Source organism: Primulina huaijiensis, unplaced genomic scaffold (genome assembly GCF_012295235.1).
Source record: "Primulina huaijiensis isolate GDHJ02 unplaced genomic scaffold, ASM1229523v2 scaffold37775, whole genome shotgun sequence".
NCBI lineage: Eukaryota > Viridiplantae > Streptophyta > Magnoliopsida > Lamiales > Gesneriaceae > Primulina > Primulina huaijiensis.
This window is the reverse complement of record NW_027358831.1, coordinates 843,386-862,280: the sequence shown is the minus strand read 5'-3', so window position 1 is coordinate 862,280 and position 18,895 is coordinate 843,386. Positions and strand designations below refer to the sequence as shown.

At 34.7% G+C, this 18,895-nt stretch overlaps 3 protein-coding genes across 6 annotated transcripts; 1 reads left to right on the top strand and 2 right to left on the bottom strand.

Annotated features, from left to right (window-relative positions):
- Positions 1-936: 936 nt before the first annotated feature.
- On the bottom strand, positions 937-10,827 carry LOC140968734 (DNA mismatch repair protein MLH1). Of its 4 annotated transcripts, none has more exons than XM_073429816.1 (16): positions 10,491-10,827; positions 10,222-10,394; positions 9,655-9,727; positions 9,149-9,283; positions 8,824-9,034; positions 8,277-8,425; positions 8,095-8,193; positions 7,107-7,176; positions 6,858-6,993; positions 6,422-6,516; positions 6,232-6,340; positions 4,775-4,940; positions 3,748-3,909; positions 2,731-2,899; positions 1,774-1,928; positions 937-1,185 (listed from the first exon to the last, which is right to left on the bottom strand). In XM_073429816.1, exons 1-16 carry the CDS (start codon positions 10,695-10,697, stop codon positions 1,141-1,143), a joined length of 2,154 nt encoding a protein of 717 aa, XP_073285917.1. In that variant the 5' UTR covers positions 10,698-10,827; the 3' UTR covers positions 937-1,140. The 4 variants fall into 4 exon arrangements, with proteins under 4 accessions (XP_073285917.1, XP_073285916.1, XP_073285918.1 ...); XM_073429815.1 differs by having other exon boundaries at positions 7,107-7,179; positions 10,491-10,826; XM_073429817.1 differs by lacking the exon at positions 10,491-10,827 and having other exon boundaries at positions 7,107-7,179; positions 9,669-9,727.
- Positions 10,828-12,396: 1,569 nt separating this feature from the next.
- Positions 12,397-15,334, top strand: LOC140968790 (probable polygalacturonase At1g80170). Its single transcript, XM_073429899.1, has 9 exons — positions 12,397-12,905; positions 13,040-13,171; positions 13,323-13,493; positions 13,603-13,623; positions 13,742-13,949; positions 14,080-14,161; positions 14,314-14,422; positions 14,531-14,647; positions 14,772-15,334. Exons 1-9 carry the CDS (start codon positions 12,654-12,656, stop codon positions 15,084-15,086), a joined length of 1,407 nt encoding a protein of 468 aa, XP_073286000.1. The 5' UTR covers positions 12,397-12,653; the 3' UTR covers positions 15,087-15,334.
- Positions 15,335-15,591: 257 nt separating this feature from the next.
- Positions 15,592-18,429, bottom strand: LOC140968792 (uncharacterized). Its single transcript, XM_073429900.1, has 5 exons — positions 18,217-18,429; positions 17,468-17,667; positions 16,863-16,964; positions 16,006-16,057; positions 15,592-15,918 (listed from the first exon to the last, which is right to left on the bottom strand). The coding sequence occupies exons 1-5, from the start codon at positions 18,305-18,307 to the stop codon at positions 15,806-15,808; spliced, it is 558 nt and encodes a 185-aa protein (XP_073286001.1). The 5' UTR covers positions 18,308-18,429; the 3' UTR covers positions 15,592-15,805.
- Positions 18,430-18,895: the final 466 nt, after the last annotated feature.

Genomic DNA, 18,895 nt, shown 5'->3' with positions numbered 1-18,895 from the left:
TATATTTAAATATTTTAAATAATTATTTATTTTATAAATTGATTAATATAATATCACCTGATTTATAGGAATTAAATTAATTAATTGATTAAAAATTATATTTATATATTTGTTTAAGAATTGCGTGTTTGAGGTAAATAGTTAAATAATATATTTCTTGCTGTTGAAATAATCGAAAGAGCTCTAATAAATAGTAATTTTATTTTTTACATTTTTTGTATAGTAAATAAAAAGAATTATTTGCAACACGATTATTAACTAAAATGATTATACTATAAAAGTAAATTCTAAATTAAAAATATAATCAGATGAAAATGGATATTGCATAAATGATGAAGTCGGGCCAAAAAAAAAGGAATAATAAAATAGCAAAGATGAAAAAACTACATTTTATTTAGCAAAAATAATAGGTCAGAAACCACAAATTGAAGCAATGTCAACCCTGTTCGGAACATGTTTATAATTTTGCAATGTTACACACCTCCGGGAAGAGCGCACACACACATATATATCTATAATATCTATATTATTTTATTAAGTTTGAGACACTTAGAGTAACTAATTTTTGTGTCATGATATGTTTTAATAATTATATATATTAATAAAATGTTAGAATTTTAATGCAAGTTATATGTAATTCAATGGTTAAAGTCGTTGTTTCTTGAAGTTTAAGTTATAAGTTCAATTATTCTTTTATTTTTCAATTTATTTTTTAATTTATATAACAAAATTACAGTTTAATTCCTCATTATTTCTTATAATTATATTTTAATCTTCATTTAAATATAAATCAAATGAATTATAAAAAATATTATACAAACACGCAACGCGTGCCTCGTTACACTAGTATATATAAACGCTAAGCATAATTTGCTAATACAAATTTTAAAGACACCTTGTTATTTTTAATTTCAACTATCTTTTAAAAAACCGGCTTTAGAAACCACCGTAACTCCGTAACTGTTACAGTTGCAATATTTTGCAGAGCTCCGAGGACAAAAAAACTTCCAATCAATATTTACAAGATTAAAACGAGTCCATATCCATAATGGCCTGACATAATGGATCCACAAAAACAACTGAGCCATTCCAAAAACATCTCCATGTAGCGAAAAGACTACAGTTTTGGTTAGCTAGCTGTTAGCATCTTTCAAAAATTTTATAAAGCTTCTCCAGTGAAGCCACCTGGAAATTAATTATATACTGATCAACATAAAATAAAACTTAACATTGCATCAAAATGAAAAAGAATACTTGCATGCAAAACAACAGAATGATATCTATATTCTCAACTACGTGAAAAGAGAAGAACACGAAGATCATTTGGTCAGTAAGATCAGCTGGAAAGGTACATACATACATATGTGCATGTATCTATGTAGTAAATTTAAAACCGGGGGAACAAGAAAGTGTGAAAGGAAAAAAAGGGGAGGGGAAAAAATTTACCACCTGGTTTGACTTAAATAAGTTTCAAGGGAAAAAAGACAAGTCAAACATTCAAATTATTAGTCATTCGTCCTATTGATGACAACTGAATTTTATTGATACATTTTGGACTTCTTGTCAAGCGTGAGTCGGGAAAAAATTCTGTGAATCACAAATTAGTACTCCAGTTGCTATCACTTGCCCGTGAAAGGAAAAGGTGTGATTGATTTTGAAGAATATGCGGTTGATATAGAGTGACATAAATGTGATAACAGATGCCATTGAGACTAACTTACAACAACGAACAGAAGTAAATTGGGAAAAATTTACTAAACAATGTTCTAATACCTTGACAAATGTTCCATTTGTAGCCATTGAAGTAGGAGGCTTCAGAAAAAGTCTCATGGAGGGAAATAAAACATGTTGAATTGACCATTCACGCTGAGCCCACGCGTTCTCAGCCTCCGAAAGTAGTTCATGGTCAATGTCTTCCTTCACACTATCTGATTAAAAGATAGCATTGTTAATTTGCAGATCGAAAAGGTGTCAAAAGATATGAACTTCTGAGATATACGTAGAAAAGAATAAATGTATTTGATAGACCAAACATATGACCATTAATACGAGTGTCTTGATGTGTTCATTCTATGATTTATATTTAGCTTTCGTGTTTCTCAGGGAAATGAATTGTTGTCTCAAATCATCGAATTTTTAGAAGCCCACCTTTATCCAAAAGACCTGACAATGTCGTCTGTGACCGTAAAGTCAAATAATACATCAATGCAAGGTGTCTTTTTGAATTCCCACAGGCTCCTCAATTTAACTCTTACACCAATTTATGAGTCAAATGTGATTATCGATGGGATTGCCTCAAGGATTTAATATTCACAAGTAAATATACTAAGCATGAAAATCGAAGCACACATTTTTAGTGCAGCACTACTGTACATAAAAAATAAAAATGATGCATGCATGAGGATGTCCTGGTTATATGGTAAACTCGCTTTTGCCTCTTCCTAAGCCTAATTGATTAAATAATCTCAAAGAATATTTTCTTTCAGTTTCACCCATGCACACAGCCAGCATAACCCAAACTAGGACCTATGCCTCCCGGGATATTGACAATCCCCCATTGATTTGCTGATACATAAGCTAATCTGTGGATCATATCAAACTGAACCCTCCTCATTTTTGTTTCTCGGAATGAAAAAGGAGATTAAAGCTCATCTCATTTGCACATTATTCAGATTTCAGCCTAAGAACAGTCATGTGAGAGTTTCATCATGCCGGCATTAATGGTCATACCAGAATTTTTTGTGGTATCTCTCATTTCATGACCATCAGAGGAATCTCTCTTGTAAAACTTCAAACCATCGTCTGATGGATTAGGCAACAACGGAGGATGAAAGGCATAGAAATTCCCAATAGCAGCAGCGATTGTTTGAAAACAAGTTCTCTCGTCTTCCCATTCAACCTACATAAACGAGAAAATCAGAATATTTATAAAATATTGTTGCACATACAGTCTGACACAACAATATTAAATCCGTACTTCAAGTTTTGGTCATGAATAAAGAAAATGCTCCAACTGATTTGCATAACCATTTACAACTCTTTTCATAATTTAATACATCAGAGAGAAATATCTTCTGTGAAGTGAACCTCGATACTGCATGGCTAAAATTTTAATAAGTATTCTAGCTTAATTCATATTCATACTTGTATGTTTGACATTGACCATCTTGTCCACGAGATTATAATAAGAGAATATCATAGAAAAGCAACCAATTATTCTTATTATGTGGGATGCTCTTTTCTTCCACACTGACATTTCTCCGCAACTTTGCCCCCTTTTCATTTTTTAGTTCTTATGCAGAAATCATCCCATCATTTTTCACCACATCATCATCCATGTGCTTTTACTCTTTTTTTTCTAACTTTCCTCTACCTACAAAAAAGAAATGCATACACCGTCACTCCACATATTCCATCACAATACACATTAAAAAACCAAACCGAAACCAAAACCCTGCCAGCCATTCAATCAATCAATGCTTTTAGTGAATGAAATTTTCAGCTTTGTTTTGCTGGTTTTCGATAATTTATTCGAAAATTTTCAACTCCTAACTCTCACTTGATGTTCTAAATTGCCATCAACGTCAGACAGCTTCAGAAAGGACAGGGAGAGGCTAACTGGTGTGAATGAGTGCAGTAACTGAAAGTGGAGAATAAATTAAATCTATAACATATATACACCTGGAAATCAGGTTAAGATTAAATAACTGAGTGTACACCTGGAAAGGAAATTAACATAAAACTCACATCATTGCCCAGACAAAGAATGAACTCCGGAACACGGTCCATGTCTGGAGTGTACTGGTCAAGTACAATTGGAAGCCTGGACAAATTACCACTTGAATCAATATAAATGCCAAAATACTCCTCCAGCAATTCAGCCTTTTGCTTAAGTAGTTCCGTATTCATCTAGCAAGCAAAATAAATGAAAACTTAGGAAGGAAAATGAACAGCCACGCATGGCACGAAAGAAAATTTCATTCAAGAACTAAGAGGTGGAAAGGTACTGTTTTCACCAGTAGCATCTCAAGCCCCAAGCTTTGTGCACATATTGCTCAAACTCAAAACAATAGCTTGCTACTAGATCACAGTAGAAGTCCTCTAATTCAGGGTTATAGGTATCCAAGTATATCAACACATGGAGAACAGAGCATGATGTGGATACTGAACCTATGTCACGCATTCCGTACACATTTTTTTAGCGTGCACTAATGTAGAATCCAATAAAAATATTTGCTATCAATATGAAACTCTATGTTAGAATTAAGAATCAATAAGTCGAGCAATTCATCCAGTTAACTCCAACAGATGACAATCTGCTCACAGGTGATCATCCAATCATGGTGTAAAAAGTCACCTCATCGTGCTCAAAATCCAAAATGTATAAAACTTCATATGTTGATGTCTAAAACAAGAAAAATAATGAAAGAAAAAACTTTGCCGTCTTAGTTTTAAAAATGAAAACCATAAAGAAGATTTATTATATTTTGACAAGAGGTTTTAATTGTTTATAGACCTCAAGTCCTGGATATATATCTAACGAGTGCATAAATAACATAAGCATTATGTTTCAAAGCATTGTAAACAAGTCCTAACTCAATGCAGAGCCAACAAAGGTAAATAATTAACAAAGGAAACATAAGAACTGGGTAAAAGTGCCATGATGAAACAGTTTGAGCAAGAGCAGGGAAAGTTGCAAAGGTGACAAAATGGATTGACGAAGTAAAACAACCCTTCTAATTTACAGAATATGCAAAAAGTGATATGACATTACTTCAGCAATCTTTTCCTTTAGTTCAGCATCTTCATTGCCTTCTGGATCCAAATCCTCCTCTTTCAGTGCAAGCATTATCAGTTCTGACAATGGAGCCGGATCGCTCAGTTGAATTGCAGTAAAATGGGCAAACCGCCGTAAGACTTGCTGGTAAATAAGTTCTTTGCTGCAGGGCATATCAACGAATCTCAGATGGCAAAAGGAGAACATCATAATTATTATGATACAGTGCTGTTTTATTGAAAATTTTGCGATCAATCATGTTAGTGGATCATTAAACCTAACACAAATATTTTTTATATAAGCTACACTGCACTGATAAAGGCATTCCATGGTTATGGACATAGAAAGTTAACCGCTTCAATATTTGTGAAGAACAACCTTTAGTACCCTGCAACCTAACAAACATCAGTCATAAAAGCTGAATTATGTCTGCCTAAACCACATTTGGCCAACAATCATCCTAGGTTACTCTATATTTTGATCCACTTATAATTCTGTGACTTTCTAGTAATTGAAACAACTTTAAATCGCAATATTCTCAGATACAAGCTAAAGCAGTCTATGCTTGAATATAAATTCCAGTAACGAAGCCAAGGAAAAACTTTCCGCACTAGGTTTATTCATGGTTACTAGCAACTACTTGTTAGATCCTTATTTGCTGCCAAAAAAGAGTGTTAATGCTTGTTTAAGTCACCAACTCTTCTAAACCAACCAAAAAGTAATATATGAGTGTGTGAGTTATATTTTGGTTAGCAAGTTGGTGAATTTATTATTCTCAGTTGTCTTTTCCCACTGTATAATATTTAAAAATTTTAAAATAACACAATTCAAAAATAATATGTTAAATCATTGATCAAGGAAAAACCCATTAACAAATATTATATTAAAAATTCGTAGGCATTTATGTCATTTGGGTTAATAAAAAGTCAAAAAAACGTGATCAATTGCATTTCAGGCACATGTTACTACAACTTCTGAAGCACGGTTTTTTAGCTTATTTTTTGAAGACTTAACAGCTAATTAATATTTTATAAGGGGTTTTGTGCTATATAGGAATTTTACAAGGGGCTGAATGCGATTAGTCCAACATTTCTGTTCAGGGAGAAGTCAACAGGTCAAGGTTTAGCAGGAGAAGATGCAAAACACAAAAAGTGAGTGGCTCATCTTTTCAGGTGTGCAGATGAGAAGCAAGGAAAAGTTCATGAAGAGGGAAAGAAAGATATCTCATCTAAATATAGTGGACGTGTAACCACAGTTATTTATCATAATCTAGAATGGCTTGGTGAAATGGTACCAAGCGCCTGCATTCCTCTGTTGGCATAACAGAGAACAAACAAACACAGGGCATGAGAAGTTAGGTCCAGTGTGATAAAATTCCTCAGCGCATATGTTTCAGTTAAGTACAATTTTCACCATTTCCTCTGAGTAACAACATGAATAGGAAAGAAAATCACCTCAAGTTTACCACATTAACGAGATAAAGGTGTGTATTGTGCTGAAGCAGAGCAAAGACATCGTCAGCCATCCCAATATATGTACAATGACCAACAATATCCTGCAACTCTATGGAAACAACTAGTCAGTGGAGGGCGTCATTCATTAGTTTGGTGAGAGTTAACTAGTTATATAGGATTTGACTTGTACCAGAGTGACAACAAGAATCAATCTCTTTAGCAAGTTGCTGAATGCTAGAAAGATCTGCAGTTTCCCTGGGGTTCCTCCTTTGCCTGACAGAAGACCTGAAGTGACAGATTAAATATGGACAGTATGAGGAAATGAAAAATGATGCAGGACTCAATATACAACGCTATTCGACTTCTTTTTTTTTTTTAAACAAGAATGCACAGATTCACCCACATCATAATATTGAAAGTGCACAGAAGGTGAGATATCCAGAAACTCAACCGCATTCAAGAGAAATCCTACAAGTTCAGAACAGATGCCAATAATTTTTCCCCAATCATTTAACCATGGCGCCTTTATCATATATCTTTTAAATTACAATGCTTGCAAATGGAGTTTCCTGTATCATATGAAACATGTTATAGATATGAATGAACAAAGAGCCAATGGCAACAACCTCACAGAGGTCAAGAGAGAACTTCCTTTTTGATTGCTACAAGGTTTAATTTGCAAGTATGCGTGCAACCTTCCGGCAGGATCCTGCGAATCTGTCCGTACCATTTTGTGCACTGGAACCTTTTGCGACTTTGAACCTAATGTATAAAATTAAATCTTTAGAAGACAGCTTAATAATAAAAAATGTAAAAATAACCCAACACCTTTGAGAACCCTACAAAAGGCCAAAGAACAATTTTGTTAAGCATACCAGAAGTTGAAGGGTGACTAGGGGAATCTTTGCTCTCAGTCATAGAAACAGAAGATGTCGAATCCATTCTCTGCTGCATTGAAAACTCCATATTGATATCCAACAAATCAAATCACAATAGAATTGTTCTCATCCCAGTTATATCTAGAGGCTCCAAAATAAATTTCTTTCAAAATTGGCTTCAGACCCAAACTTTCAGATAATTATCTCAAAGTCAAAAAGCATGCAGGATTCAATTTTCACAACGAAAACCATTAATCTACTTCCTTTACATTATGCAAGAGCAACACCATAGAAGCGTTAAGATTTGGATTCCTCAATTTCATACCTATGAATAATTTCTAACCCCAATTAATTCCAAGTAACACATAACAATTTTGTAGGGACATAACTATAAGCATTATAGGCACGACTTTCTCGGGAAACAATTTGACTTTAATCAAAAATAGATGTGGTAGCTAATAATGTCTAGTATTATAACTTGGTTGATGGCTATAACACAACATTTGAAGAACAGGGCTGAAAAATGTTATTGCTTGCAAAATTACGGGATGCATTGGTTTAAGTATTTATAACATTTAACACAAGGATACTTAAGAAAAATACAACAAAAAGTATTAAAAGGTTACCAAAACAATAAAAATGAAGAAACTAAAGCATAGGGAAGAATATGAAGTTGTAGTCAAAAGTCATTTGAATTAATCTTGTCAAAGGGGCAAATACATTCTTTGACATCCCACAAATTCCATATCACATCAAAGGGGATGTCAGAAAGTGCATCCTCCACATGGAGTTTGTGGCATGTCAAAGCATATCTTCATTCCTTCAACATGATACTGGAGTTGACAACCTATCAGAGCATCCATTCATTTCCTTTGATGCAGTAACAGATTTGGGGCATAAGATAATTAGCAAGTATAAAACAACATTTGAATACCGCGATAAGTAATCAAGCAGCCAAATGTCAAGCCTAAGTTTGCCTAAATACCTGCTCTTGAAATGTCCGTGACTCATTAGAGTTCCTTAGTTTGGATTCTATGACAGACTGTATCTTCTCAATTATAACTTCTTGTTTCAGTAGGCTTACCTGTGTATGATACAACATCATCAATGCAATAAAACCTCAATAGGATCAACATAGCTTTTCTAGTTGCCAATTTTTGTATGCACCTCTCTCTTTGTTGGGTGCACATTCACATCAATGTGCTCAGGCGGTAATTTGATTGACAAGTAAATGAATGGTTTTGATGCTTTCGGCAATGTTGCAGCATAAACAATTTCAATTGCCCTCTTTAAAGCACCACACTCCACCAGTCTATCTGCTCACAAGAGGAATAGATGAGAGAAACAAGGACTCACTATTTAACAGCAGACAACATGCAGAAATCTTTTGAAATAAGATTTGGTTCTTGAGTCCTGCTAGAATACAAGAAGCATTCATGCCCATGTATATTGAAAGAGACTAAAGGGGATAAATTAGAAAATAGTAATTGCGGGATGAATCTGGAGAAATTCCAACTATTTATCATTAAAGAATATCAAACATAAAACTAATGTTTCCACACTTAAAATGGGTAAATGATTAGCACTCAAATTACAATACACAAGCAGTATGTAAGACTTTTCCAATAGGATAAAACTCAAACTTCTCGCTTTAGTCAAATGTGCCTCTCGACATTATGATTATTTACTAAAAAATCAAGGAAAGTATACTTACCATTGATAAAAAGCACCACAGTTGCCTTCTTTGCTATGTAATTAAAATTTGATATCAAACCTTCCATTTTGAAAATCGAACTCGATGGATCGTCATCAGAAGCTTCTATGATCATCAGCTGTTGAGCAACTGACAACCCGTAAACAGACCTGATTGCGTCAAGCCTTGAAGATGTAGCAACTGAGTGAACATCTGCTCTAGTAGCTCCATGCTGAGTAAAGAGAACGCTTTTAATCCAAAATACATAACTCTTGGTCATGGTGGAATAAGATGAAAGGGAAGTGTAAGCAGCCATAGATAATCTCAATTTTTACAACAGACTAACCTTTCTACAAGAGAAGCTTACACTTTTGTGATGGATTGCAAACCTACATATTAAGTCCACTATTTTGGGATAGTCATCAGCAGAATTCTGTAGCGTTTTCCTCCGAGCAGTCATGTTGTAAAATAAATTTTCGATCTTCGAGAGATGCAAATCAAGCAAAAGAGCAATGAGGTTATCGAAAAGTTAATAAAATAAAAATTTCAGGCAAACAAAATTATGAATGATGATTAATTTCAGACGGATCACAGACAAAACAAGCCAAGAAAGTTTCGTACATCTCCACTGTCATAGCTTTGACACAAAAACTAAATCGCATCCCTAGTTTGCTCTTTCTTCTCCATTAAAGTGAAGAGATAAATTATTTCAATATTTCTTGTCTCACATTTTTCTCTTTATGTTTTCATTTTCTAAGTCAGTACCTAATCTTGAATCTGAGAGGTGTCAAATATGTACTTTAAGTCAAAGGATAACTAAAAAGCACAGGACTAAACCATTAGAAAACATACCATGATTTGGGTACCTTTAACAGCTGCACAAGGCTTGGGTTCATGCTCCATCAAACCATCTCTATATGTAGTCCTGACCATCCGCATATATAAATATAAATTAACCTAGTCAATAAATTGACTTGTATAAAAAAAAACTTCTCTTTTTTCTAGATGTAATGCACGGTCTCAAGGAAACCAGAAAAAGAATTAGTTAATTTCCAACAGCTAGCAGAGAGCCTAAGAGACAGAGATGCTGCCTGTAGACTTACAAACTACTGAATTTATAACCCATGACAAGAAGAAGATAAAAAATAGAGAAGAATATTCAGTACGATAGGAACAATGAGTAGGACCAGTTGCTTGTTTGAATTCAATTTTACACGCGGACGCACAAAGGGAACGGTTTTGTAGAATAGAATGCTTCTCGCCAGCTCTGAAGATCAAATTGGCAGATTTAAGAATAACCTATTAAACTGCCCTAACCCAAACACTAATTTCAGTAATGCATGCACAGGTTAAGTGTACATCACAATCATTCAAGCACTTTACGTTTTACGAAATAAAGTGACAGTGCGTCATCGTCACCTGTAACCGTGCAACTGACCCTCGGTAATAGTCGAAACTGTGACATGACCAACATAGGTCATACTTGCCAAAGCCTCCCCTCTAAACCCCATCGACTTAATGCACTGTAAGTCCTCAAATTTACTCAGTTTCGAGGTTGTGTGCCTTTCACATAGAATCGGCAGATCTTCGTACTGTGCAGAAACAGGAAGGAGCAAAGCAAAAATCAAATACTTTATTAGCATGTGAAGCAAAAAAACAAGCCACTATATAAAATTAATCACACGTACTCGAATGCCGTGTCCATCGTCGGAGACTTGGATAAGTTTGAGGCCACCGTCCTTGAGAGTTACTGAGATAGAGGTGGAACCGGCGTCAAGGCTGTTCTCCACGAGCTCTTTCACGGCAGAAAGCGGCCGTTGAATAACCTCTCCGGCAGAAATCCTGTTCACTACCGCCTCATCAAGGCGGTGAATCCTCGGAGGCTCCATATCCATCAATGAATCAGAAAGGGCGATGGTCTACGAAGATTTTTTAAAAAAAGGCACAATAGTACTTCAGTAAAATCTATGTAAACAACACTACTATTTTCTTCGAAAACAAACTTATCTCATAATTTCTTTTCCCTAAAACATTTCCAAGAAAAATAAAAAAAAGCATCCCCCCCCCCCCCCCCCCCCACACAGATATGCCACGTGGCAGATCATGGCGCGAAACAAATTGGAGGGAAAGATATAGGGATTAAAGACATCCAGACAGAGGCCTTCGTGTGCCGTATACTATGAAACTCAAATTGGGACATAATTTTGTTTCATAATTAAATATTAATATAGGTTTCAAAAATTTTAATATATCTGAGAGTAGGTCTTTTGTGAGACGGTCTCACGAATCTTTATTTGTGAGACGGGTCAACTTTACCGATATTCACAATAAAAAAATACTCTTAGCATAAAAAAATAATATTTTTTTCATGAATGACCCAAATAAAATATCTGTCTCACAAAATACAATCCGTGAGACCGTCTCACACGAATTTTTTACCATATTTGACACATGTCTACAAAAAAGTAAATGGGCCTTTGGGCTGATGAGTGGGAACGATATATTTTGTTTTTATGGTGATGAGATTGAAGTCTTTTTTATACTTATGAATAATCTTTTCAACCTTAAAGTTAAAAATACATACTATTATTTGGATACTTATTAATGATTTTTTCAAGAGATTTTGTTTATCTTGATGGGTTTTTAAGATAATAAAAAATTTTAAAAGTGGAATTTCTAGTCATTTTAAATTATCTTTAATTTTATACTTTTTCTGAACCTCAAATTTTTAAACAAACTAATATTTGTGGTGTTCCTATAAACTTGAGTGTTGAATCTAATTTCTTTTATTTTAAATATGTTAATAATTCTTTAATACACTGTTGTTATACAGTAATTTATTGAATAATGCTTTTATGCGCCTATGTAATTACATTTACTAATATGGACATATTGATTTGTTTACTTTTTATCTTTTCGATATATATATTTTTTAAAAATTTCTAGACGACCATCTAATAATTATGTGAAATCTTTCTTTTATAGTACTCAAAAAAAAAAAAAAATCTTTCTTGCGTAAGTGCCTCAATCTCATGGCGCTTTTTTGGTCTTTTTTAAAATTAAAAAAAAAACACTTCTTACATGAATAATCGTATAATAAAAAAATTTAAAAAGATTCACAGCTTGTATATGCTGAATTAATTTTAAATAAACAATACAAGACGTATATTAATTGTACACACACTTGTGTGTGTGCGTGTGTATTATCACAAGTATCTATTATGCGTACAGGTCTGTATCGGATGTTCTTTGTCCCAACGGAGTGGAAATCATTACCATTAACAACCATTGACAACTGCCTATGTATCCAAGAAACATCGCTACATCAGTTATATGGTTTTGTATATGACTGTATTTCAACATGTAGTAAGACAAACATGGTCTTGACGTACTTACAAAGAAACTATAAAATTATTAGTAAAATTATGTTAATATTTCAAAGGACTTGCCCTTTCCAAAATGTAGGCCATCTCTCGGAACATTTAAAATAAACCTTACACACTGTTTGACCTGACCCATGTAAAAACTTGAAGTGGAGCTATATGTCAGTATTATTTTTTTGGGCTCTAAAATTGTTTATTTTGGCTCATGGTATCAGTTTTGACTTGGGAAAGGTGAGATATAGTGGTGTGGGACACTAGTTTGAAGAGTAAAGCAAAGTTCTCAAACATTATATATTCTTACCCTTCAAGTGTAGGCATATGAAGAAAACTGCAACACCTTCATGTCCTTTCAAGCCAAGCCATATTCCATTTTCAAAACTGAATCCATGCTTATTATAAATTAATACCCCATTGTGTTATGTTTGATTTATGAAAATCAACTGCATCTAATCAAGTACCCTTAAAACAATGAACAAGTTAACATATCTTTGCTTTCTTGTTTTGCTTATAGTGCCTATTAAATGTGAAGACGGAGATTTTCCAAAAAAAATTGCGATCTTCGAAGATATAGAGGAATGGGAGGTGGAAGAAGATGAAGGCGACGAATTTGATGAGCTGTTGGAGTTTCCATCTTGGAGAAGTGGGCATGGCAGGAACAAGATCCTTGTTAATGTAGACGCGTTTGGTGCGGTTGGGGATGGAGTATCGGATGATACTCAGGTGAAAATGTTGTGAATGCTCTTTCTTGATCACATGCATGACAAACATGTTCCTCAATCCTCAAGAGCATATTGAGAAAATATTTCATTTAGTTTATTATTATTTTAAAAATAATTGTTGGTGTATAATATCAGGCCTTTGTAAATGCTTGGAAGCAAGCTTGTTCTTCACAAATACAATCAGTCTTTTTGGTTCCTGAAGGGAGACGCTATCTTGTCAATGCCACAAGATTTAGAGGGCCTTGTGCTGATAAGATAGTAATCCAGGTATACTTTATGCACATCTCATCTACAGTATATGAACATGATTATAGGATTAATTAGTTCTACACTTAGAGAGGAAAGATTATCTAAATTTTGAAGTCTACCAAAAGGAATATGTTATACACATCAATGAAGGAATTTGATGCGTGTGCAGATTGAAGGAACTATTGTAGCACCCAACGAGCCAAAGAATTGGGATCCAAAGAACCCCAGAATGTGGCTTGATTTTTACAATATAAGCAAGGCCATTTTCCAAGGAAATGGAGTTATTGATGGATCAGGCAGCAAATGGTGGGCAGAATCTTGCAAAAAGAACAAGTCCAACGTAAATCTTAAACAAAATCGTGTTGTCATAGTTTATCGTAAGCGAAACGATACAGTGTTACTAATCTGTAATTTTTTACTCGTTTTCTTGTATCCTCTTTCTCCCTCAGCCATGCAAAGGAGCACCAACGGTGAGGTTCTACTACGTTTATAATTCGTCGACTTATCATGCCAAACTTCTCGAATTGTAAGATAAATGCGCCAAAAGGAGAATTTAGAAATGAAAAAATTGCATAAACGCTGCTGCAGGCTTTAACTATAGATAATTGCTCCGCTGTAAGAGTCAAAGGACTCACCATTCAGAACAGCCAACAGATGAACTTTGTGATTTCACGTTCTGATTCGATCCGTGTGACTGGTGTGAAAGTTTCATCTCCTGAAGATAGTCCCAATACCGATGGAATCCATATCACTGGATCCACCAATGTTGTTTTGCAGAACTGCAAAATCGGAACAGGTTCTATAATTTTATTCTTAGTATATATTCAATCGTTTGAATTTTAGTCAGACGTGCAAGATGATGAACTTCTCTTAGATGAATTTAACGTAAAGAATCAAACATTATGAATTTGTATGTTGACAAATAGGTGACGATTGCATCTCAATTGTTAACGCTAGCTCCAGTATCAAGATGAAGAATATATATTGTGGACCTGGTCATGGAATTAGGTAATCTATATACGTATAAACATATAAAAATTGCCATCAGAGTAAGACCATTTTGCTATTGAAGTCAAAAATTTAAAGCCAAGAATTCAATATATCGAGATTGAGTTCGAATTTGTTGAATGAATGCTTTCATTTTCGTTCCCTTGTCACAGCATAGGTAGTCTTGGGAAAGACAACTCCACCGGTATAGTCAAGCAGGTTGTACTGGATAATGCATTCATTCGAGGTACAACAAATGGCCTTAGAATCAAGACTTGGCAGGTGGACTCTCATGCTCTTAAATAATAAATATACTCACTAGAGATCTTTTGCATAATTTTGGTATGTTGGTTCGGTTGACTATGAAAATGAAAAGTCCTGGTTTCGTAGGGGGGTTCTGGTTATGTGCGATCCATACGTTATCAAGATGTGAGGATGGATAATGTCTCCAATCCAATTATCATAGACCAATTCTATTGTGATTCACCAACTACTTGTCAAAATCAGGTAAAGCAACAAAAGAACATCCCATTTCCCATCAACTTTATAATGTATGAATCTATTTACACTTCATAAGCCTTTCACTATGACAACAATAATGTTTAAGCTTGTTTTTTATTCAATATTTTAGACTTCAGCTGTGGAAATAAGCCAAGTAATGTACCGGAATATTACGGGGACTTCAAAAACCCAAAAGGCCATGAAATTTGCATGCAGTGACACAGTCCCCTGCACCCACATAGTTCTAAACAACATCAACTTACAGAGTATGGATGGAACTGTGGAAACCTACTGCAACTCTGCTGCAGGCTTTGGTTACGGATATGTTCAGCCTTCAGCAGAATGCCTATCATCTTCAGACAAGGACACAAGTATCCTTCAGGAAAAAGAAACTGACAGCTACCAGCAAAATAGCAGAGAACATATCATCCATACAGAATTATGAGCACATATTATGATATTATTGATCAATCATAAATAGAGTACGATACAGTCTGATATTGCTTGGAAGCCATTTGGACTTGCGGATTCCATACTTTGCTTTAGAAATACGCTCAGTAGACATTTAAAAATATCGTGTTATATAGTTTCCATCTTGAGAAGGATATGCGAGTTTCCACAGATGTACATATTCTGAAGTACATCAAAAGTTTCGTGTAACATTATAAATTATAATAGAACGAGATTGATCAAGTGCCGTAAGATTATATTCAATTAAAAGAAGCACGCTCTCTCCGCCTGTGTTAGTACAATCCACTTACTTGCTGTGCCATAAAAGTGAACTGCTATTATGCCGGTGTCTCCTTTTCAATTTAAAACTAGTACCAATCACGCCCTCTAAGAACAATGACAAACAAGAATAGAAAATCCGTTCTTTTCCAGAACCAGCATGAAACAAATCTAAGTTGCAGCCATTGGAAGATAAACGATTGCACTCCCAGCCACCAAGGAGCAACATTACACTCGTTTGGATCATAGTTTCAGATAGAGGTCAACAATGCTGTGTACATGTTTCCATATGAAGTAAAGACACAAGATAAGAATTCTAAGTAGGCTATCAACCGCTTTTCAGTTCAGTGCAAGCCAGTGAGACGGTAAATTTTGACAACAACAAAAAGCTTTTGCTTCTTTCTTCCGGATGTTCTCTGAAACATCCACCTCGATTTATGAACCTCCATGCCGAGAAAGGAGAACAGCTCGATACAGGGCAGCAACATGCAGGAAGCACATGAGTATGATAATCAAATCATCCAGAAAGCCAATTATACCTAGCAGTCCTATGAGAAAAAATGGAAAATGTTAAAACCAAAAAAGTAGCTCACAACACACAATTAAGAATATCGTAACATTGATAAGGGTAGTACCTTCAGGAATAATGTCCACTGGGCTAAGGACATATATAGCACTAGCAACCATCTGCATATCAGAGACATAGAAATATCAATCCAAAACCAATAGCGTGAAAATGACTTGAAAAAATATGCAACTACTTAATGGACATGGAGCACAATTCAATTAGTATTAGGTTTAATAAGTGATGCCGATTAATCTACATGAGGCAATTAAAAACCATCCAGAAAGCTGCAAAATTTTTATTCAGATGGCATTACTGAAGCTGCAACTGCATGAAATAGAATGTGGCGGGAAAAACTGAATGGAGGAATACAATTTTGTTCAGAGTTTCAAAAAATTGGGCAGATGATGTAAGTACAAAAATACAGCACATAAGAAGACATACAACATTTCACGGGATATATTTCACATCATCCATTTATTCACTAAACGATTAAACTTACAATTCAGCCATGAACAAAGGGTTGGGAGAGGAACTCTCTTCTTCCGTAGAAAGAGAGCCATCTACTCAGATCGAAGTTATAATTCTCAATGAAAACAAGGGGTGATTTCTGGAATGCACGATCATTTTCTTCGATAAACGTTAATTCAGGTTCCCATTTTACCAGTATTATAGTTAAAATACTTCATATTCATGTTGATACAACATTTCAGCATCGTCGCAAATCATAATTTTAGCTCTGAAAAACTTTCCAGAAATCAATGGCTTGACAATTGAGGAACATTGAAAGACATGCAGAATTGGCAACATGCATGACGATAGCATCTAATTGGAAGCTTAACACAAGTTACTGCAACATATAGTACAATTACAACAGCAGAACATGACCTTTTGTAGCATCAGAGGCAAAGGGGAGGAGAACTTAACTGCCAAGTAAACACGTGCCCTGATAAAAAGTGGAAGTGTTCTTTGTGGATCTCTAATATCTCGTAACAGTCTCCTGAGGAGAAAGGGTAGGTCTTGCATTCTCTGAAAAAAAAAAAAAAAGAACGGTTTCATGTAATCAGCCAGTTCAAAATAAATCCTTCACAGCTTCACGGAATTGCAACCAGAAGGGGATACCACGAGAAGACTTGAATGTAAATCGGAAATGTGTTGCACATACTCCATGTACTCTTCTAATTTTGCCCTAAAAAAATACTCCACATATATCAGGCAACAAATAACACAATGATCCCATCTTTCATGTGTGCAAGAATCAAGAAAACAGAGGCATACTCACGTGAAAGTATCTATGGGTATTGGGTGGGTGAAAATATTTTAAAAAGATTACCAGAGTATGTTATCAAAAGAAAAAAGAAAGAACAGAAAAAAAAAAAGAAGAAGAAAGAATTGCAGGAGCAGGAGCATTTACGCAGAATAGATAAAGACAAAGTAACAAGCGCACTCCAACATGAATAGAAAGATATAGATATTATCATTCAAAAGGTCAACCATCAAATCTTGTCAGGAATATTGGAGAAAATTACAACCTGCATGAGACCATTTGACTGTTCACCAAATCGACGGTTATATCTTTCAATTCTCGGCAAGATCTCCGCAGTGTTGACCATGTTGCATTGCCTTGATGATGCTTCGCTGGGAACCAGCAAGGTGATTTCACGTCGGCATAGGGGACATTTACAGGGGTGAAAGGTGGGTCCATGATCCCAAACTTGTAATATACAACTACCTAATATAGAAAACAACAAATTAAATGTTACTAGTTTATCACTTGCATAAACTGTAACAGAAGGTGAACAAACAACAAAAACTCCTGGCCTCAAATTTCTGCTGAGTGGACGCAATGACAATGTCATACTCATGCCTCGCATTAGTACTTTGAGGGTTCACTAGGTAATAAAGGATTGGGGCCCCTGAACCAAAGCTCCAATCCCATCTCCCAAACAAAATATTTTGATTATGTAAATTTAATCATTATGCCAATAAAGCACGAGGAAATTCAATTCCTATAACGAGACTTGATCAAATAACAAGTTTAATGCTGAATTCATAAATTTTTTGTTTGTCAATATCGCAAATCATTTCGAAAATAATCCCTTAATTGTATTACGCTGAAATCTATTAATCAGAAACTGATAAATTCTATAACAGCAGACTCCCATATAAATATAATGCTAAATTTCCCAAATTGAAAGGGCCCATCAACCAGATAAAACCCTAGACCAAAATCTTGGCATTCATGGTGGTGTGATGTGGGTGAGTACGCAAAATAACTCACCGCAAAACCAATGGGAGCAATTGGCTTGGCAAGGGGTATTGAAATTGGAGTGACATATCGAACAGATATCATTTTCCAGTGGCCCATCCATTTCTTTCTCCTCTCCTTTTCTCCTGTCTACACTCTGGGAGACACCAGTCTCAAAGCATAATGGGAAAACTTAGCTCGCTAGATTTTCAGCAGTTGACTTTTTCCGTGGGATTATATCGTAATCGTGGAATTCCAGGAATTTCAGGGGTCGATCAGAGAACTTAATTTTAATTTTTATATATTTTTTTATCTTTTTGATTAATCTTATCAAATAAAAAAATGGCAAAATATTCCCGAATCCCAATTTCTAGCCCAATTTTATGTTCTACCTCAAGTAATACGAAGTTCTGTTATGAAACGATCTCACGAATCTTTATTTATGAGACGGATCAACCCTACCGATATTCATAATAAAAAGTAATATTCTTAGCTTAAAAAGTAAAAAATTTTCATGGATGACCCAAATAAGATATCTGTCTCACAAAATAAGACCCGTGAGATCATCTCACACAAGTTTTTGCCGAGTAATAATCATGGCTTTGTTTAATTTGATATTTAAACCAAAAAAAAAAATTTATATCCATTTATATATAATTGAAATTCGATAATTCATAAATGTAATTAGAAAGATGTTAATTTAATAAATGTT